Source organism: Carettochelys insculpta, chromosome 13 (genome assembly GCF_033958435.1).
Source record: "Carettochelys insculpta isolate YL-2023 chromosome 13, ASM3395843v1, whole genome shotgun sequence".
Taxonomy (NCBI): domain Eukaryota; kingdom Metazoa; phylum Chordata; order Testudines; family Carettochelyidae; genus Carettochelys; species Carettochelys insculpta.
In genome coordinates, this window is record NC_134149.1 from 29,470,966 (window position 1) to 29,494,138 (window position 23,173).

The 23,173-nt window shown below is 42.3% G+C and overlaps 1 protein-coding gene across 3 annotated transcripts in view; it reads right to left on the minus strand.

Annotated features, from left to right (window-relative positions):
* The window catches only part of RPS6KA6 (ribosomal protein S6 kinase A6), a 173,843-nt gene that overhangs the window by 90,712 nt on the left and 59,958 nt on the right, over positions 1 to 23,173 (minus strand). For all 3 annotated transcript variants that reach the window (XM_075008154.1, XM_075008153.1, XM_075008155.1), the window contains 5 exons: positions 10,847 to 10,949; positions 7,907 to 8,031; positions 7,478 to 7,603; positions 1,922 to 2,011; positions 807 to 965 (listed from right to left, as the gene is read on the minus strand). In XM_075008154.1, coding sequence (XP_074864255.1) covers positions 807 to 965; positions 1,922 to 2,011; positions 7,478 to 7,603; positions 7,907 to 8,031; positions 10,847 to 10,949 — 603 coding nt within the window. The remainder of the gene's footprint in view (positions 1 to 806; positions 966 to 1,921; positions 2,012 to 7,477; positions 7,604 to 7,906; positions 8,032 to 10,846; positions 10,950 to 23,173) is intronic.

A 23,173-nucleotide genomic window follows, 5' to 3' on the forward strand; every position in this document is an offset into this window, starting at 1 on the left:
TGGGACTTTGTGAGTTAATAAATATAATAGTGTAATTCACATCTCGCTACCTTTAACCCCAAGTTGATAGTGGCTATTAACAAGAGTGTATATGAATTAAAATATACTGATTGCACAGATGAGTATAATGAAAACAGAAATTCACAACAAAATGAAATCACACTTCCACAAGATGCCCACTTCCTGCCGTGTTACGCACAAACATTTTTAGGGAGATTAAGCATTACCTCAATATTAATGACATTGTGGCTGTGAAATAACCCAAATGGTATTTCCAGCTGGAGAGTTCTAATAATTCAGATCAATTTTACACAGAAAAACTAAGTAAACTATTTGTAGACTTTAAGTTCACATACACAAAGAGAGATCTGGCTGTCATACTTATACAAAAAATTTTGTTCCCTGTGGTTTAAATACTAATGTATTTCACAATCATTCTACAGGAATTAAATGGCTCATATTACAGTAACTTTATGCTGTAGTTTTTCATTAGAGCAGCAAAAAGATTTTTCTTTGTCTAACTGCATGAGTCAAAACTGAAGTCTTGACAGGAAACACGTAACTACTTTCTTTCTCCCCACCCTCCACCAAGATGCAGGATAATTAAAGGTTATGTAATCTAAGTTCCTAGACATTTTTATAAATTATGCACACGGTTTAAGTGACACCATGTGCAAAGGAAGTCTTAATCTCTCTTTATAATGTGTTCATGTACTAAGTGAACAAAAATTTAAAGCAACAAAGAAAATGTGATTTTTAACTATATGAAGTATAAAGCCAATGGTGATGTAATATGTATCACTTACTCCTTGACAATGAAGATAGTCAACTGTTTTAGTTATAGTATACAAGACAGCACTAGCCTCTCGTTCTGAGAAATACTTTTGTCTGAGAATCCGATCAAGCAGCTCTCCTCCCTTCATTAATTCAGTGACCAGGTAAATACATCTGCCATCATCATACACCTGCAGAAGTTTAAAAACAAAAAACACACACTCCTCTGAATAATACACAATTAAACGCATTCTAAGAATTTTGGGTGCAAAATAAAAAAGGCCTCTCCGTCCTCACAGCATATATGAATATGTAATTTTCTCCTGAAAAACCATGCCTCATAGCACAAGAATTAAAATAACCTTACATCTCTCTTCACTGTGGAGGTAATAGGTTACTGAATGATGATTCTGGGATTGAGTCATTTATGAACCTGTGCTGCCCTGGGAAGAAGCATTTTGGTTCTCCCTACTTTTCTCAGTTGCAATTTTGGGTGACGATATTTTGTACATGGTCACCTAAGTAATTTATTTCTATATGAAGTCATCCCCAAATTAGGTGTTCACTTGAGGTAAGGACAGTAGTAACACGCTTTCCATATCAGACTCAGATGAGCATATTAAAAGCATAGAGTTTGTTATTTCAAAAACCAAATAAACTCCCCACGTACTAGCAAAACAAGTCAATTACAGCTGCAGTTACCCATAGGGCAGCTATAGATTCTAAAGGGGAAGAATTACTCTGACATCCCACTACCATATGTCCTCCTCTGTAGTTCATCTAGCTGTCCCAGTCTCTGTCGTTGAAATGGGAGGCGTGATGCACTTGCCTTTTTAAATTATAAACCCTTAAAAACATAAAGGGTATTTAAAGCCCAGAATCATTTACAAATTTCAGCAATAAATTCATCAGCAAACCCCAAAGAACGTTGTCTCCCCAAACATGCAACTTTGCATAAAAAATTAACATATAAATTAAAATAAGTAACAGCATATATGCCATATTTAAAATATTATACTTTTTTTAAAAATACACTATTTCAGTATATTTTACTGGAAATGCAAAACATGGGCTCCCTAACCAACCATTATTTTATTTATAATTTGTCTACTATACAGTAAGAACTGTAAAATTTAAAAATACGTACATCCTTTAGAGTAATAATATTTGGGTGTTGTCCATAGCGCATCAAAATCTCAATTTCTTCTGAGGGATCTCTCTTGCTTTTGTCAATTATCTGTGAAACAAAGGGTGAGAAAGGTCTCAATGTAAAATTAATTGAAAAAAATGAATGAAAATCCTGGATAAGAGACCACAAAACCTACAACTAATAAGAATCTTCAAACTGAGCAAGACAGAAATTTTGACTATAAAAGTCACACATTATTGTCCTTTATTTTCATGCTTCAACCGTAGGAGTGGTGTGTGACACATTATCAAGCAAATTCACGTAAAGCTTGACATTAATAGCTACAAAATAAATTACAGCACATATTGAAAATTACTCGAATATGAAAATTTCAACAAATTAATCAAACTATCCTAAACATTTCCATTTCCCTCTGACCCCATCTATGCAGTCTGCTGATCTCACCTCCTTTGTATCTCTTGTTGTATGGGCAAAGAAAAAAGGAAGAGGCAGCATTTTACAGTATGCTTAGGCTACACCCACACAACAGCATAAAGTGAATGTTAAGGCACTTCGCTCAATTTTACAATGTGACTGTCTTCATTGTAAATACTATTAGGTTGATTTTAAGGGGCACTAAGGTCGACTTTCTTGCACTGACTCTGAGGCAGCGTAATGCCAAGTTCAAATTTAAAAGGTCAAATTAATGCTAGTGCGGAAACGATGCTACTTTAAAGCTATTTTATTGGCCTCCAGAGTTGGGTGTGGAAGGAGTAGGTAACAGGGAGCCCAGAAATTTAAATTCATTTTCTAACCAGGATGGATAGTGCACCTCAGGAGCCATCCACTGCATGTAGCCAACACATCAAGTCATCTAGCCACCATGATTACTCAGGGCTCTTCTCAGGATTTGAGTCCTTGGAGTTGCAAAAGAGCTCCAGCATTGAGCCACAACAATATCCTGGATCTCATTTCTGTGTGGGGTGAAGAATCAGTGATGAGCAGACTGCAAGTCATCAAGTGAAATGAGGACATTTATGAGAAGATTTTTGTGGGGCGTGATTGTGCAAGGTTATGCCCAGGACACTCAGCAATTCCATGTCAAAAAAAAGGAGCTCAGGAAGAACTACCACAAAGCGAGAGAAGCCAATGGGCAGTCTGAGTCATCTCCCAACACGGGTCAATACTACGAACAGCTAGATGCCATTTTTGGGAGGGACCCAGCCATAGTCCCCAAAGGTAACAAGGACTCTTTAGGAGACCATCCTCAAGACTCCAGTGGGAAAAAGAGAGGGGGAGCAGGTGGCTGAGGAAGAGGAGGATGCCAACATTCAGCAGGCACCCAAGAAAGCTGAGCCTTGCCGCCTGGAGCTGGTCACACTCAACCTTAAACCAATTCCCTCCTCACCAAAACCTGAAGCGCCCGTGTCCAGCAATGGCACAGAGTGTTCCTCTGGTGAGTAATTTTTTTAGAATGCTACAAGCAGGTTGTGGCTGGGTTGGGGTATTGGTTTACTTCTGTGGAACACAATCTTTAAGCTGTTACAAGTGGGTTGTGGCTTAGGTGTGGTGGATTTATGACCCTCAGAACAGATTGTTAGTATTTGTGGGGATGGCTCACTTATCCTGTTTGGAGATCTCCATAAAGGCCTCAACCAGGTACTTTTTTTCCCCCCCAACACACAAGGTTTTTGGGGAGGTCTGACTTATTGTGCTTTCCATGATAGGACACCTTGCCACACCAATCAACCAGTAAGTATCTGGTATCACGGTGCCACACAGCATTCTGGAAAATTTTCCAACCCTGCGCTCACAAAGTATGAGCATATTTTCTTTTTCACTCTGTTATTCTTAGGAGGCTGATGTCTCTTTTTGCAACTTAGAAGCAGCATGGGGATTTTGATTAGGGTTTTTTGCACTGCTCTCTGGCCATTTAAATTTCTAAGGCCCGTCCTGCTGCACCACATGGCTAGTGCGCTCTCTGTCTCCCCACCTCGACATGGCTGGCAAGCTCTCCTGGCCTTCTCCCCTCCCACTACACTGCTGGCTTTTCCCCTGCACAAGACTGATGAGGAGCCACCAAGAAATTTTTTTTGCACGCTTTACAGATCACAAGGATGACTCCCTCAACCTCCTAGCCAGGCTGTGCCGACCCTGTTCCCCACCATCCATAAGCTAGCAAGATTTTAACATGTCTGCAGTGAAATGGTCTGGATAACTAATAACAAGGAAAGATTCTCACTCCATGCCCAGGACCTCTGCACCACATTCTATCACATGTGATTTCAGGATTCCCCTTTTTTTCCCCTACCCCACCCCCCTCCCACACCACTCAACAAATAAAAATAACGCTTTTGTGAAAACCAGAAAGTAGTTTAGTGGTTCACAAGGGGTGGGGTGCAGAAAGGGCAAGCACTCATTGTGGGGAGTCGTGTCACAATAGTTAAATGCAGCAGATTCATGTTGCTGTCTGCTCATTCATAAAGCTACTTTTCAAAGCCTCCCGATTGCTGTTACTTATGGATTGGTGAATGCCCTTGTGTTCAGCTTTGGATAAGCCCTACTCATGGTACCCGCCTCTTCAACCCTGGCTGGCACAAAATTTTTCCCCCTTTGATTTACAAATGTTATGGGGAATACATCATCAAGGTGGGGACAGTGGTTTTGGAAAGGTCCAAACGGATCAAAAGGCAACTGAACCTGGCTTTTAAACAGCCAAAGGCACACTCCGCCACTGTCCTGCACTTGCTCACTGTGCAGTTGAAGTGCTCCTGGCTGCAGTCCAGTGTGCCTGTATACAGCTTCATGAGCCAAGGGAGCACAGGGTAAGCAAGGTCGCCTAGTATCACTCTAGCCATCTCCAAGTTGCCAGTCTTGATTTTCTGGTCTGGGAAGAAAGCCCCATCCTGGAATTTTCTGTACAGAGCAGAATTTCTCAAGATGTGGGTGTCGTGCACTTTCCCCAACCATTCTACACAGATTTTGGTGAAACAACCTTTGTGATCTACCAATGCCTGCAACACCATGGACAAGTATCCACTGCAGTTTATATACCCTGAAGCCAGATGGTCTAGTGCCATAACGGGGACCTACTTATCACTCACTTTCACCACCGCAGTTAGGAAACCCCACGGCAGTAAAGCCATTCTCTATGTGCTGCACATTTCCCAAAGTCACAGTCTTTCACATCAGATAGTCACAGGCTGCACTGGCTATCCAGATGACCATGACCCCCCTTGTAGATCTACCCACCCCAAATTGATTTCCCACTGACAGGTAGCTGTCAGGTGTTGCAAACTTCCACAGACCGACTGCCATGAGCATGTGAACCGTCAAAGCAGGTCTCATTGTGGTACTGCTGTGCTGCAAATCACAAAGTTCCATGAAAGTCGCCTTACACGTGCAGAAAATCTACAGCCACTGCTGGTCATCCCAGACCTCCAAAATGATGAAGTCCCACCAGTGTGTGCTAGTTTCACATCTCCAGAACCACTCCACTGCAAGCAATGCATCCAGAGCAGCCAGCAGCTCTGTATTCATATTCTCCAGTTCTTCGATATCATCCTCTGAATCATCTGCATCCATCTCTTCCTCCTACTGGCTTTGCCTAATATAACACTGCACGATATGTTGGGAAGTGGCCATAACACACTGTGCAACAGCTATAAGCTGTTCAGGATCCATGCTAGCACTGCGCAGAAGCATGAACCAGGGGCAGGCTTTTGGAAAATTGCCTGAAAAGTGGTACAATATTTATTGGGCCAGTCCTTTTGTTTTACGGCGGCAGGGGTGGGAGGTGAATTGCACTCTGCGATAATGACATCAGACACCCACAAGCACTTGTGGCTGAAATGTTTTCCCATAACACGCTGGCACAAAAACCCAGAATGCAATGGGGCTGCAGGCACTGTGGGATAGGTACTCACAAGGCATTGCCTGATGCAGTCTCAAGAAATCCATTTTGCAGCACTAAGAAGAGGGGAAGTGATCAGGAGTAGTTAACATGAGGAGGTAACTGGCTCTGTGGACATGGGGAAGTCAATGGATGTGATGATATACCTTGACTTTCGCAAAGTTTTTGATACAGTCTCCCACAATATTTTTGCCCATTAAATAAAGTAGTATGGATTCAATATATGGTTGTAAGGTGCATAGAAAGCTGACTAGACGATCAGGCCCAACAGGGAGTGATCAATGGTTCAAGGTCTGGTTGGTGGTCGGTTTCAAGTGGAGTGCCCCCAGGATCTGTTCTAGGTCTGGTATTATTCAACATCTTTATTAATGACCTGGATGAGGGAATGGATTTCATCCTCAGCAAATCTGTGCTTGACACTAAGCAAGAGGGACAGGTATACACACTGGAGGGTAGGGATAGGGCCCAGCGCGACCTAGATAAATTGGAAAATTGGGCCCAAAGTAATCTGATAAGGTCCAACAAGGACAAGTGCAAAGTTCTGCATTTGGGATGGAAGAATTGCAGGCATTGTTAGAGGCTGGGGACCGACTGACTAAGTAGCAATGCAGCAGAAAAGGACATGGGGATTACAGTTGATGAGAGGCTGGATACGAGTCAACAGTGTGCCCTTGTAGCCAATAAGGCTAACGGCATATGGGGCTGCATTAGGAGAAGTATTTCTAGCAGACCTAGAGAAGTTATTATTCCTCTCTATTTGGCACCGGTTAAGCCACATCTGGAGTACTGAGTTCAGTTCTGGGCCCCCCCAGTTTAAAAAGGATGAGGATGAATTGGAGAGGGTCCAGCAGAGGGCAACCAAAATGATTAAGGGGCTGGAACACATGACCTACGAGAAGATGCTGAAGGATCTGGGCTCTAAAAAGGATGGAGAGAGGTTGTTCTCAGTAGTGACAGATGGCAGAACAAGGAGCAATGGTCTCAACTTAGAGGGGAAGGCATAGGCTGAATATTAGAAAAAACTATTTCACCAGAACGGGGGTGAAGCACTGGAATGGGTGGTAGAATCTACTTCCCTAGAAGTTTTTATGTCCCAGCTTGATAAAGTCCCAGCTGGGATGATTTAGATAGTGTTGATCCTGCTTTTAGGTAGAAGGCTGGACTCGATGACTTCCTGAGGTCCCTTCCAGCCCTAAGATTTCATGTTTCTGTAAGTTTAACCTAGCTAAGGCAATGGAGACAAACTATGTTGACTTTCTGGACATTTGTGGACACTCATCTTCAACTTTATCAAATCTAGTGATAAAAGGTTGACTTCAACACATTCAAGTTTAGATGTAGCCTTCATCTGTCTAAATGTGATAATGGAAGTAATCTCAAAGCAACAGATTTATGTTTCAAATAATTCATATATTGCTCCATAAGTATGTTTCCTAATCATCTTTGATATAATAGTCCCTCTGAAAGGAAATAATGGTAAGAGTTAATATAAACTTTAGCTGAACAGAAAAATGTACTTTGTCACCTCTCAAAGTACATACAACATTATGACTGAAGAATTTTTTTTAAAAAGCATCTGTTTACTTACTAATACATTAAAAAGATACATAACAACCTCCAAGTAACTATTCAGATACCAAAAGAGAATTCACACCACATACCTTCACGGCAAACTCCATATTGGTAGCTATATGCACACATCGCTTGCACACAGAGTAGGAGCCAACTCCAATATCCTCCTTCAGCTCATACACGTCAGCAAACTGTGCACTGTTTCCATGAAGTTGCTTTAAATAAATAAGAATTTCATTTTAAAACGAAGAACTGTACTGCAACAAAACATGATTTTTTACTTTCCCAAGAAGAACTTCTCCCTATTTGCAGTTTTCTCCTTTTGAATTTCTATTTAAAAAGACTTTCAACTTGATTTTTGACATTAGATTAGTTTAAATTGCTGCAAGTTTATATATTGTATAAATGGGTTTTGCTGCTGCTCTAATTTTAACAGAGAATAAAGTTTAACTATCAACAAACATCAGCTCTTAGTATTTCCATTAACAAAGATCTATACCAAGAAAAATAAATTTTACCTGTACTATTGGCAATATATTGTTGAGGGGCGAGATTTTATGATCTTCTATGGCTGTCGTTGCAACAAAGCTAAATCCTTTAAACAGCTGATGAGCGTTAGCACTAGGTGGAACTCCTGGAGAATCTAGTCGTTAAATGCACATGGGTTATTAGAATTTGCTACATTATATTCAGGCTGTGTGTTTACTGTATGATATTAAAAGTATTTTGAAGAAAATACAAGAAAGTAGATATGGTTCTAAACTATAACGTGTAGCAGTGACCCAAAATATCACCTTTCACATATATGCTCACTTTTACTTATTTTAACAATATTGCATCCTAAAGGATCAAGAATGTATTCTATTTTTTTAAAACTACAAGACTTAATGATATTGCAGAAACTAGAATAGATGTAATTTCACCTATTCCTCCCCTCCAAATAAAACAAACCCCAACTATGACTATTCACAAAGAAGAACTAAAGACTGGTGCCACTGTTTCATTCACAGCTGCAGGCTCACATATATGGACTCAAAAAGGGTATATTCAAAGGCACTACTAAGCTAGAGGCTTCAACTGAAGCACAATAGATATGGGCATGGCAGAAGTTCAGGAATCCAGGAAGACAATGCTTGAAGGTATAATAGGTTTCAAAAGTAACAAAAGCTAACGTCTTCCCAACGCACACACAGTGGCTAGACAAGAGCACAAACAAAGCACAATTTGGCCCAGAGCTATTGTAATACATCTATGTATTCACAACAGGTATTTTGGAATACAAACTACTGATAGTACCTCATGTACCCAACAAAACAAACAACTGGTTTTAAATTCCACATAAAGCAGTTGAGGGCAGATTCGTAAATGGGACCCTTAAATGAACACTAGTTGCGGACCAGTAATGATTACAAAGTCTTAATTGAGTGACTGAATATTAGAACAAAAATATTTTATTGTGTGGTAGTTTCTAAAAGATATTTAAAAATTAAGTTCGCAAAACACATTTACATAAGTTTACTGGAAACACTCCTAAAACTGATCTGATACATCAGGTCAGACACAGCTTTAACATATCACGTCACCTTTACCACATATCCTGTTTTGCCAGTGCACCTCAAGCCTGAGAAGGAAAGATCCCTCAGCTCTGGATTTCACCTACACTCAAATTTGACTGAGTAAAAGGAATATCATACCTATCAAAAACTTAACTGAACCAAATTATTGCCAGCTGTAGAACACAGTGATCCTGAAATACACTCAAACATTCACTAGGGACTAGACTGTAAAGTCATCTTCATTTAACTTTTGATTTATCTGATTTTTGATAAGATGTTAAAAATTATGTATTAACACATCTATGCTTCCAAGCAATGTGTAAGACTCAAACATAGGACAAATCTGTTCCATTAGCTGTGTTAACCTGGTCCCAGTCCTAGACAGGTACAGAATCTGTTAAAAGCTCTGATTCTATACAAAAATAATTCCTAGCTCCTATGTATAGAAAACTAGTATCTTCTAATGTGAAGCCAAACAGAAAGTTATACTGCTGGTGTCCTGATCTGCAGACAGCTGTGTACAATATATTCATGAAGGTGAACTGCCCCCATTCATATAATGCAGTACTCATTTTTGAAACTACAATATAACTATGACCATTAATGTCAACGCTAATAATTTTAGCAGAAATGTTTAGTGTCCACTAGTAGATATGCCATTAGATGGAAATCAATCACTAAAAAACAAGAACAGTTCTTTCACTCCATGACTATCTGACAGCTCTTATCTTCTAACACATATTGGTCAAAATGATATAGAAGAAAATGCACTGCTGTTCAATTTCCTCACATCTTAGGCCAGTGGTTTTCAACCAGTGTGTCATGAGAACAGTCCAAATGTGCTGTGACATTTCATAGATTTCCCCTCACAGGGGCTCTTGGCAGAGCCACCATGGAGGGGAAAATTGACCAATCCTGCAGCATCCCCGGCGGTGGACCTTTACAGAGCCACTGCATGGGGAAATCCTGACTGCACAAGAGCCCGTTGGCACAGGAGGCAGCTGAAATGCTGCTTCCCAGCCCAAACTGGGTGAAAGGGAACCCGCTCCCACTCACCGCTCTGGCAAGAGAGGGAGGGAGGGCAGAAACTTGTTGAAGCTGTGGTGCAGTTTAAATGCCAGGAGCCTGCTCTGTGGACTGACCTTCCCACTCAATGAGTCACCAAACACTTCAATGGTTACTCAATTACTCAACATCTCATTTGATCCTTGTTTAGTTTGTTGTATGCACTGCTATGTTGCAAACCTCTCTAGTAAGACTGTAACCATTATAAATGTGACATTTAATGAGCAATTGAGTCACCTGAAAAAAATGGCTGTGCCATGGTATTGTCTGTCTCATTAACGTGTGCTGTCTTCCTGACACAGTTGGGAAACACTGTCTCAGACACAGACACTTTGCCCTCTCTTCTAAGAAACAAACATGTTTTCTCTGCAGTTTTGCTCTTTCCGGCAGCTAAGAAGGGATGGATGAATGGGAGATGATTCATTGACTCAGAATGCTTCTCTTTGGGGTGTGCACTGAGTAAGGATGGTTTGTAAAGGATAAAGAAATGCACCTGGGCGAGGGAAATGAGGCACTTGGCAGAAGAGGGAAAATTGGATTTCAAGGTCTCTTCTACAATTTCAAGTCAATCCACCTCTGGAGAAAATGAAGCTTTTTTTAAAATAAGATAAGTCATAACACAAACAAGAGAAATGAAGGGGAGTAAAATTGAGACACAAGGTAAAACACACTTTTACATCCACTATATGACATTAATGCCACAGATTTGTGACAACTCTCAAGATCAGTGGTTCAAATTTTATAGCTTTGGCCCCCCAGATACCAAACAATGTAGTGTGTGCCTCCCATAGAATCAATTCATTGTTTGACTTATTAGCTTCTATACAGACACATTACCTTTTGGGGTTTTTGCTGTGAATTCTGGATCAAAACAGAAAGTATCTTCTGGTTTACCAGAAGCAGGCTTAAATGGAGGCTGAATTTCTCTTCTGAACAGTTTCTGCAACAGGAAAACCACAGAAGCTGTTTATAAACAATTCAGAATTATTTTACAAATAGTATATATCTTAACAACAAAGGGATGCAAGTAGAACGTTTCTGATCTGCTTTCAAAGGATAAAAGCAATGAGGGGTCCTGTGGCACCTTACAGACTAACAGAAATGTATGAGCATAAGCTTTCGTGGGCAAAGACCCACTTCGTCAGTATAAGGTGCCACAGGACCCGTCGTTGCTTTTGCAGATCCAGACTAACACAGCTACCCCTCAGATACTTTGAAAAGATAGTTTCCAGAAAGAGCACACTTCAAAACAGCATGCACAGGATTAAAACATGTATTGCTGACACATACATACATATATTAAGATTCATTCAGATTAAAGGTCTAGAGAATGTGACCTATGAAAAAAGGTTGAAAGAATTGGACTTGTTTAGTTTGGAAAAGAGAAGATTGAGGGGAGACATGATGGCGGTTTTCAGGTATCTAAAAGGGAGTCATAAGGAGGAAGGAGAAAACTTGTTCTTCTTGGCTTCTGAGGATAGAACAAGAGGCAACGGGCTTAAACTGCAGCAAGGGAGGTTTAGGTTGGACATTAGGAAAAAGTTCCTAACTGTCAGGGTGGTGAAACAGTGGAATAAATTGCCAGGGGAGATTGTGGAATCTCCATCGCTGGAGATATTTAAGAACAGGTTAGATAGATGTCTGTCAGGGATGGTTTAGATAGTACTTGGTCCTGCCATTGGGGCAGGGGGCTGGATTCGATGGCCTCTCGACATCCCTTCCAGTCCTAGGGCTCTATGATTCAGCAGGGAAGAGAGTCAGAAAACCACAAGAATACATCAAAGCCAGCCCCACCTCCTTCCCTTATATGCATTTTACTCACTAGGCCTTCTCTCCTTCCAGGTAAGTAGATAAACAATGGACAATTGCCTCAAACAACCCCTTTTTGCCTCAGAAGGCAATGGGCTGGCAGTGATACATTTCCTGCATTCACATGGGTCATAGCTATTGCAGACTGAACCAGGCTCTCCAAACCACTCCATTCCCAAAAGTAGGGGAAGAGATGAGCCATCCCATACTTTTCCATTTTGAATCCCTAGGGCAGGAGAGTCTTCCTAGTGCCTTCAACTTCTTGCCTTATGGGTTTGCCACCTCTTAAACCAGTCTTTCCTAGCTTGCTTATCAGTAAGTAATGAAAGGTCTTTGTCATCCCCCATGCTGGCAAATGGTGCAAAGGTAAAACATTACTCCACATAGGTACTCCCTGAAGTGTTCCCTCTCATTTTTCTGTCCATGTGAGGAATGAGTTTTGTATGTGCACCAATAAGGAGGATATGTAAGACACATCACCTCTGTTTTGGGGCATGTAAAAATCATTCTGCACATGGATGATCTGTTGCAGGCACCCCAGGCGAGTGTAGGAGGGGGAGCGAGATTAGGAAGAGGAATGCTCTGGTTGGAGGTGAAGGCTCTGGGGTGAGGCTGTGGATGAGGCATTTGGAGTGTAGGATGGGGCTCCAGGCTGGGGCCGAGGGATTTGGAGTGCAGGAACGAGGCAGGCCAGAAGATTAGGCTGAGGATGCAGGATCTGGAGAGGAGTTAAGAGACAGGCGGCAGCTCAGGGTTGAAGTATGGGATCTAGGAAAGGTATAGGGTGGTAGAGGGACCTTGGGCAATTACCCAGGGCAGCTCCCACTTGGCAGGGAAGACCACCACGTGGCTCCATGCTGCTTGGTGCTCACCTGCAAGCACCACCCCCTGCAGCTCCTATTGACCACAAGTGTCAGCCAATGGAAGCTGTGGGGACACAGATCCAGCCAGGAGGAAGGAACGGCAGAATAAAGAGCCACCTCCCTCTCCCGCTAGGAAGGGCTGCCTCAGAACACAGGGGCTTTACAGGCTGCAGGCCAGGGCCCTCAGCTAAGGTGCCGTGGGTTGAAGCCCCTACAGCACCTTTCTTAACCCAGCCTGGGTGCTAGGGCCAGAGGAGCATGAACCCCTCAGAAGCAGCAGCTCCCTGCCACAGCTGGGGGAGAGAAGTCCTCCATGCGCAGCAGCCCTGAGCCACTGCTTGGGGCTTATCAGGCAGCTGCCTGGCAGCACAGCCTGGAGGGACCCTTGCTTCCCAGGCCTACTCGGAGTTTGGGATGAGAAAAAGAAGGCTTATTCAACAGATCTGCTTTCATCCTTGTGCGTCAAGGCCTGTGAAAGGTGGAGTGGATTGTAGGGGCTATCTCTACCCTGGCTAGGTGACACTCCCTGACCATCACCAGACTCACTGTTTCTCATCCTTGTGTGTGGGAAGATCCCCTGAAGAGAAGTCACCCCAGGTCTATCATCACAGGAGATGGGGAGAACATGCATGAGCTCACCCAGCACAGTACATGGGACAGGAAGTGAAAGTGATCATAATCAGTTCTGGCTTGGTAATCTACTACGTGCTATCAACTACACAAAGTGCACACGGTACAAAAGGCAAATACAAAACTTTCAGGTAAGGTAAAAGGGCAGTTCTCAGTGGTTTCTAACCCTTTTTCATTTGTGGACCCTAGAAAAATTCTGAATGGGAGAAAGCATAAAGAAGCTAGTCTGAAAATTCTTAATGTGGACCCCCTCAGAAATCAGTCTGCAGACCACAGGACGAAAACTCTTTCCAGACTCTGCTTCTTCAGCTATGTCAGTTCCTTATATATAGAAATTCTCTTGCTACTGTATCAATGTATTATCCTACTACCAAGTACATAAAACAGGATTTTTTTTTCTATTTAATATTTATATTCCCATAGCACTTGCCAGACAGACAGGTAATACAGGGAAATGAGACAATACAGGTTAACATGACAAACAGTGGCCTTTGCATGCCAGCTGCCTAGCTGGTAAGATTTTTTGTTAGGCATCACAGCATAGGAGAGTTTTAAGGAGGGTTATGAAGGAAGCTTCAAGGATGCTCCTCCGAAGCATGAAGGGAAGTATGGGAGAAAGCACAAAGCAGATAGACTGAAAAACTCTAGCTCCTTTGGGCAATGGGGCCTCATGAGCTGACTGGAGATGGAAGTTGTCATCTGGATACAGGCAAATAGAGTTAAGGCAGCTGTGAAGGGCCTGAGAAAATGACACCACCAATAGATGAATGCAAAAAAAGTGAGAGGTATGGGGTGACAGGATCAAGCTATCAGACTAGGAAAATGGTCTTTGCAGCAGCAAAGATGAGTAGGGCAAGATTGCACTTGTGAAGGCCAGTGAAAATGATATTGCAGTACCTGAGATGTGAGCTGAGAGTTCAGATTTGTGGATGGATTGGAAAAAAACTAAATTAGCCCAGAAGGGACCATTGTGATCTTCTAGCCTGACCTCCTGTACAACAGACCAGAAGGACTTCCTTGCATCGGTTGCTTGAACCAGACAAGATCTTTTGGGAGGGTGGGGGACAAAACTCCATACTGTATTTTAGAGATGTTGGGCAAAAAGAATAAGTCAAGAGTTAGACAAAGCCTGGATATGAGGACCTGGAGAAGTCTAAATTGAACAGAGCACTAGCGTTACGGGTCAGAGACAGGCAGAACAGTGGCATTGTGTGCTGTAATCAACAAATAAGATAACAGAGGGTTTTGGTAGCAGAAATTAGAAGCTTTATTTTAGTCACGTTGAGCCTAGTCTGAAAGATAGATATCCACAAGAATATGTCAGGAAGATAGACATTTTAGTTTGGACAGACTGAGAAATGTTTGTAGCAAGGAAGTAGATCTCAAAGGCAGCAATATGGAAAGCATAGTTTAATTTGTGCTAATGAGATTACCCAGATACCAGAGATAAGGACCCAAGGGCAGAACATGACTAACAAGTCAATGAGGATGAGGATGGAATACAAGTTCTGAGTTCAGGCAAGGAAAAGTTCATTAGAGACTTTGGCAACTTTGGAAAGGGCCTCACGTAATTGGACAGGCATGCAACACACCAACTGCAAACAATACATTCAATGAGCTTGGAGATAAAAGGGAAAAGGAAACAGAATGACAGCTGGAGAGGCAACTAAGGTCAAAGGATGAGACTGACATGTGAGATTAAAATATGATTAGGCAAGAGCAGAGTAAGATATAAACAAGCACCAGGCAGAAGTTGAGGGTGGCTAGCTCCTTTAAACGCAGCATGCCCTGCTCCCTTATATCACAGAAGGAACTCCCAGTTTGGCCAGTTATGACAGCAGCACAAAATCTGGGGTACAGAAGAATCAGAAAGGAAGGATGTCCATGAGGAAAACTAAGAGGTTCCTGGAGAAAGGCTGAAGAAATGAGATAGCGCAGAGTTGCTGACTTCCAAGCCAGCCAGCTAGAGCTGAAAACCACAGAAGACTTCGGCAGTGGAGCAGCAGAGGGGCTTACTCTGACATATCCCTGCTGCAAAGAGGGAATCAGAGAACTGAGTGCCAGGGAAACAGTTTGGAGGGGCCTACCTGCTGCCTAGTCTAAGGCAGGACGATTACAGAACAGAGGGTCCAAGGGATGCTGTCCTGGTGAGGATGATCTCCCAGCACAGAGGTGGGGAAGGGAGGCCTGGCAGGAAGATTGTGTTATGCTCCAGCTCAGGGGGCTGTCATGGCAGAAGGGAAGGAGAAGACCAAAGACCACCCTAGGTATGGTAGAAGATGCCTGATTACAGTATGTGCACAGTTGATTAAATAGATGATGTGGAGTTTTAAGGATTCTAGGAACGGCAATGATAAATGGCCAAACTTTTGGGACTTTTGGTTACAGAATCACAGGACTGAAAGTAACCTCAAAAGGTCATCAAGTCCCTTGCACGCGTGGTAGGGATTATATAGACTTTCCCTGACAGATGTTTGTCTAACCTACCCTTAAAAATTTACAATCAGAAAGTTCCGTGACCTCCCTAGGCAATGTATTTCAGTGTTTAACCACCAGGAGAGGAAGTTTTTCCTCATATTCAGCTTAAAAATTCCCTTGCTACAATTTAAGTCCCATTACTTCTTATCCTATCAGATGTTAACAATTTTCTCCTTCCTCTTTGTAACAACTTCCTATGTACTTGCAAATAGTTACGTCACCCTTCAATCTATTTTCTTCCAGACTAAACACACCATTTTTGTTCAATCTTGCCTCATAGGTCACGTGCCCTAGACCTTTTATCACTTGTATTGCTCTTCTGTGGACACTCTTCAATTGTCCACATCTTTCCTGAAATGTGGTGCTCAGAACATGACACGATGCTTCAGCTGAGGCCTAATCAGTGAAGCATAGAGCAGAAGAATTAGTTTTCATGACTTGCTTATGACATTCCTGGTAAAACATCCCAGAATGAGGAGTTTTTTCCCTTAGAGATAGGCTGCCCTTTTTTGGCTGCAGTGTTACATTGACGACTCATTTAGCTTGTTGTCAGTTATGTGCCCTAGATCCCTTTCCACAGTACTCCTACCTAGGAAGTCATTTCCCATTTTGTATGTGTGCAATTCATAGAATCATAGAACACTAGGACTGGAAGGGGCCTCGAGAGGCCATCGAGTCCAGTCCCCTGCCCCGACGGCAGGACCGACCACTATCTACACCATCCCTGATAGACATCTATCTAATCTGTTCTTAAATATCTCCAGCGAGGGAGATTCCACAACCTCCCTTGGCAACTTATTCCAGTACTTGACCACCCTGACAGTTAGGAACTTTTTCCTAATGTCCAACCTAAACTTTCCTTGCTGCAGCTTAAGTCCATTGCCTCTTGTTCTCTCCTCAGAGGCCAAGAAGAACAAGTTTTCTCCCTCCTCCTTATGACACCCTTTAAGATATCTGAAAACCGCTATCATGTCCCCCCTCAATCTTCTTTTTTCCAAGCTAAACAAGCCCAGTTCTTTCAGCCTTTCTTCATAAGTCATGTTCTCCAGACCTTTTATCATTCTAGTTGCTCTTCTCTGGACCTTCTCTAATTTCTCCACATCCTTCTTGAATTGGGGTGCCCAGAACTGGACACAATATTCCAGCTGAGGCCTAACCTGCGCAGAGCAGAGTGGTAGAATGATTTATCGTGTCTTGCTCACAACACACCTGCTAATGCATCCCAAAATCATGTTTGCTTTTTGTGCAACAGCATCACACTGTTGACTCATATTTAACTTGTGATCTACTAGAACCCCTAGATCCCTTTCTGCTGTACTCCTTCCTAGACAGTCTTTTCCCGTTCTGTATGTGTGAAACAGATTATTCCTTCCTAAGTGCAGCACCTTATATTTATCTTTATTAAACTTCATCCTGTTTACTTCAGACCATTTCTCCAATTTATCTAGATCCTTTTGAATTTTGACCCTATCCTCCAAGGTAGTTGCAACCCCTCCCAGCTTGGTATCATCTGCAAACTTAATAAGCGTACTTTCTATGCCAATATCCAAATCATTAATGAAGATATTGAACAGAACTGGTCCCAAAACAGACCCCTGCGGAACCCCACTTGTTATGCTTTTCCAGCAGGATTGAGCACCATTAACAACTACTCTCTGGGTACGATTAGCCAGCCAGTTATGCACCCACCTTATTGCAGCCCCATTTAAGTTGGACTTGCCTAGTTTGTCGATAAGAATATTACGCGAGACCGTATCAAATGCTTTACTAAAGTCTAGGTATACCACATACACTGCTTCTCCCTTATCTACGAGTCTCGTTATCGTGTCAAAAAAAGCTATCAGGTTCGTTTGACATGATTTGTTTTTTACAAAACCATGCTGGCTGTTCCCTATCACTTTACTACCTTCCAAGTGCTTGCAGATGACTTCCTTAACTACCTGCTCCATTACCTTTCCTGGCACAGAAGTTAAGCTGACTGGCCTGTAATTTCCTGGGTTGTTGTTATTCCCCTTTTTGTAGATGGGCACTATATTTGCCCTCTTCCAGTCTTCTGGAATCTCTCCTGTCTCCCATGACTTTTCAAAAATGAGAGCTAAAGGCTCAGCTACCTCTTCTATCAGCTCCTTGAGGATTCTAGGATGCATTTCATCAGGCCCTGGTGACTTGCAGACATCTAATTTTTCCAAATGGTTTTTAACTTGTTCTTTTTTTATTTCAAAAACTAACTCTACCCCTTTTCCACCAGCATTCACTATGTCAGGCATTCCTTCAGACTTCTCTGTGAAGACCGAAACAAAGAAGTCATTAAGCATCTCTGCCATTTCCAAGTTCCCCATTACTGTTTCTCCCTCCTCACTGAGCAATGGCCCTACCCTGTCCTTTGTCTTCCTCTTGTTTCTAATATATTTGTAAAAGGCCTTCTTGCTACCCTTTATGCCTGTAGCTAGTTGGAGCTCATTTTGTGCCTTAGCCTTTCTAATTTTACTCCTGCATTCCTGTGTTACTGGCCTATGTTCACTCTTTGTTATTTGTCCTAGTTTCCATTTTTATAAGATTCTTTTTTTAGTTTGAGATCATGCAGGATCTCCTTGTTAAGCCAAGGAGGTCTTTGCCCATATTTACTATCTTTCCTACATAGGGGAATAGCTTGTTTTTGGGCCCTTAATAATGTCTCTTTGAAAAACTGCCAACTCTGCTCAGTTGTTTTTCCCCTCAGTTTTTCCTCCCATGGGATCTTACCTACCAGCTCTCTGAGTTTACCAAAATCTGCCTTCCAGAAATCCATCATCTCTATTTTGCTATTTTCCCTCCTACCAGTCCTTAGAATTGTGCATTCTTTGATTTCATGATCACTTTCACCCAAGCAGCCTCCCACATTCAAATTCTCAACCAAGTCCTCCTTATTTGTTAAAATCAAATCCAGAACAGTTTCTCCCCTGGTGGCTTTTTCAACTTTTTGCAATAAAAAATTGTCTCCAATGCAGTCTAAGAACTTATTGGATAGTCTGTGCCCTGCTGTATTAGTGTCCCAACATATATCTGGATAGTTAAAGTCCCCCATCACCACCAAATCCTGGGCTCTGGATGATTTTGTTAGTTGTTTAAAAAAAGCATCATCCACCTCTTCCACCTGGTTAGGTAGCCTGTAGTAGACTCCTAACAGGACATCACCCTTGTTTTTTACCCCTCTTAAACTAACCCACAGACTCTCAACATGTCCATCTCCTATGTCCATCTCCACCTCAATCCAAGTGTGTACATTTTTATATATAAGGCAACACCTCCCCCCTTTTTTCCGTCTCTCTCTCCTAACCAGGCTGTAGCCTTCAATACCAACATTCCAATCATGTGTATTATCCCACCAAGTTTCTGTGATGCCAATGATATCATAGTTGTATTTATTTATTAGCACTTCCAGTTCTTCCTGCTTATTACCCATACTTCTTGCATTGGTATATAGGCATCTTAGATATTGATTTGAACTTCCCCCCCAGTTTTTTCCTGGCCCTCTTTTTACTCTGACATTGTTGCCCATGCTCCCTCCTACTTCCGACCCATCTCCCAGGTTTCCATGTTCTCCACTTACCTGGGGGCTTTCCTCCCCTGCCTAAATGGAACAATTTGCATTCGTCTTAACTGAATATCACCCTATTTATTTCAGACTATTTTTCCAGTTTGCCTAGAAAATTTTGAGTTTTAATCCTGTCCTCCAAAGCACTTGCCAACCCTCCCAGCTTGGTATCATTCACAAATTTTGTAAGTGTATTCTCTTTGCCATTACCTAAATTACTGATGAAATTATTGAACAGAACTGGACCAGGACTTATTCCTGTGGGGCCCCCACATGTTATGCCTGTCCAGCAAGCCTGGGAACCATAACAACCCTGGCAATGGTTTGCCAGAAAGTTTTATAGCCATCTTAGAGTTGCATTTCTGTAGTTTGTTCATGAGATCATGAGACAGTACTAAAAGCTTTCCTAAAGTTATCGTATACCACGTCCCACTTATCCACGAGAATTGACTTGGTTAGACTAACCTGACCCCCCAAAAGGGACACTACTGAGGCAAGAGAGCATGTTGGGGAGTTTTTACTGGCCTAAGAGGGCAAATGGGATAGTAACCACAGCATAAGGACAACTAGCCACAAGGGGGCACAGAAGGCAGAGGGGTCTGGAAGTATAAATGCTCTGAATAACACTCATTTCCTCCATACATTCTCCTTCTAATATGTATACTAACAAAAAAGGATTTTTAAATTACATTTTCACAAAGCTCCACTAAAGAACAGTTACTTCTAATTGGGTTCTTAGACATGTTATCAGTGTTGAGTTCACTTTAGGCAGACACGAGTCTTTTGAATAGCTGTATCCACCTGGGTCATACAGGATCTTAGTGGCACCCCACAGCTCACTCTGTGTGGGCATAAAGAGCAATACATCTGCAACTTTCTCATAATTCTTGCAATCTAAAAATCAGCATTATCTGAGGATGCCTACAGCAGGGATAAAAAGTGGGTTGTAGAACATGCACTGAAAGCATCTCAAAGAACCAGCTACATAAAGGAACAGTTTGTTCTTAGCTATGTGTCAGTGTGGATGCCCTGTAGGTGACTGCCATGAAGCATCTCCCCCTACCCCACGACGGCGAGAATGAGGAGTTCCAGCAGCACCAGTGACTCAGTCTACACTAGGAAGTTATATCACCACAGCAATCCAAAGTGGCAGGTGAAAAACTACATCTGATCGACGTAAAGGCAACTACACCAATGGACGAGGCTTCTGTTGACTTAGCTAATTGCACTGGTGGAGATTGTGTTCCTACATCAACAGAAAAATCCCTTCTGTCAGTGCAAACATACCTTGTAGCACTACTCTTCCAAACCTGGCATCTGCTCTGGTAGCTAAGTCCAAGCTGCTTGCCAGAATCCACAGGTTACTTCACGTTGCCATCTTGGAAACCTTTAGACATTGGCACATTTCTGAAGCAGGCAGAGGATAAGCAAATAGAGCGAGGCTTGATGTTTGCCAAGAGTTGCACCAACCACTGGTAACACAGCGAAGCATTATCTTTGTGTTAAGATGGCCTGACCTTCGGTAGCCAAGTTCACCCAAGAACAGACAGAGACAACCTGAACAATTTATTTTTCTCAGAAGAGAGAGGCAAAGCTCTGGAAATAACTGTTATGTGCAGCTTCTCTCACAATGTGGTGTGGGTCTTCTGGAGGAAAACACAGGCATGTTGGTTGATTCAGGGGGAACTGCGAAACCAGCTTGGGAGATAATGTACGTTGAGGTTTCAATACCACATTGTCTATATGGAGTATCACGTAGGAAAGAACTCATAACAGTGCTTGAAGCTCACTCACTCACTTCTCCTGCTCTAAGTGATACCAGTAAGACAACCTCCAGAGTGAGAAGAAACAAGTAGCATTCTGAAAGAAGCTCAAAGGAAAGCTCCAAGAATGGACAATACTGAGATGTCAAGCAGAAGCAGGTTCACTTACTAATGGGTAAGTTGTAATAGTCCATGAGGCACTCTGATACCATAGCAAGGGACAAGTCCAAGCCTGATTGTAAAGGTGGATGGCAAGCAGAGATTGCTCTGAGAAGGATCTTCATGGAGCTGAATGAAGGGCCAGAGTATTCTAATTGCAACAAATAATCAAAGATCTGCAGTACCAAAACCTGCATTAGCTCCAAACATCAGGAATCCTCCTGCTCTATATCACGATCTCCTGAATTTGTTTAGAACAATCCCTGTCCATCATACCGACAGTCAACATCCTGATCATCAAGCTAACAAACTTTGGGTCGATAGAGTATATGAGGTGCTGTGAGATCACATCCTAGATCAGAGAGTAAACAGAAATCTGAAGCATGTTTACCAACCTAAATTGCCTCAACTCACCGGAAACTATGAGAATGACTGGCTCTCTCTCCTGAATTTCGACCACAGCTCAAAACTCACTGGAAAGGTGAAAAAAGAAGCCTGGATTCCATTGCAAAAAGAAGGCTGTGAGTCATTGCAGAGTCCTGGAAAGTGAAGAGCTATCAGGGTTATCGGATGCTGGTAGCATTGTGTCCAAAGTCAGATAACTGCCAGCAGAAAAAGCTATAAACAGCTCCTCCTGCTTGCACATGCAGGAATGACAAGGAAACTGAGTAATGGAAATGTGTTTATTATTTTTGTGTATATCAGAGGTTCTCAGACTGTCTTCTACAGAACACCAGAGGTCTGTAAGCTCCATTCAGGTACTCTGTGATTAGTTTTCACTCCAGATCTATACACAGGAGCAGTGGTTTAGAATTCTGTGCAAGGCCTGTCTGACACTTTATATTGTATTACACTTCTCATGTTCCCCTTAACAGTTAATTCACACACGCAAAACACTCATGTGCCTGGAGTTCTGGGAGAATGTTTAAGCTACAGGAGAGGGCTGGTTCCAGGGGTGAGTCAAGTGAACCAGGAGATCTCAACTCAAGAGAGCATTCTAAACATAAAGATCTACACACCAATTATATCTGGATAGTTCAAACTTTAGAGGTGGAAAGCACCTGTGATGCAGTTAAGGTGGCCCCTCATAGCATAAGTGACCAAGAGGGGATGCTCAACTAGATCCAACACTTAATATTGACAGTGATATGGGTCCACTCAGTTATTTCTTATGGGCCAGACAGACGGCTTTGAGGAAGTATGAATCCTGCAAACCAAGAGCCACAAACTGGATGGATGAAATGACAGGGGCACGAGTCAGCATCCTGAATATAAGGTTCAATCTCCTCAACTGTAGAACATCACAAAGACTCCTTTTCTTCTTCAGGATAAGAAAATATCAGGGGCAGACATCTCATCCCCTGTATTCCTGTAATTGCCCTTCAATGGCTCCTAAACAAAATAACATGGCCATATATGTTTGTAGTAAGTTCAGGGAAGTTATTAGTCAACATTCAGGAGCAAAGGACATAAGCCTTCTGCAAGGGTAAACCTGGTTTGGTTGTGAGCATTAAAACAAGTATTGGGCTTCCTGCACCTTATGCTGTTCCCACCAAGGAAGAGGACAAAGACTTCATCTTTGGAGAAGTGATAGTTTATGTCCTTGTGGGACTGCCCCAAGTGTTGTCTGGAGATGCATTTATGCCTCAGCTTCTTCTTTTCTGTCAGCATGGCATGTGTCAGGAAAAGTATCACGGAAGTAACAATGCTGAATTTATTAGCTGAAATTTCCACCATGTCCTTTTCCGTCCTTTTTATGTCTGCCTGATCCCAGGAAAAAGACTTCCTTCTACTTGATGGAGAGCTGGGCAATGCAGACTTGAAGCTCCTTCTTGATGGTAATGGTTTCTTCTAGGTCTGAGAAGATTGGTATGAATTCCGCAAGAAA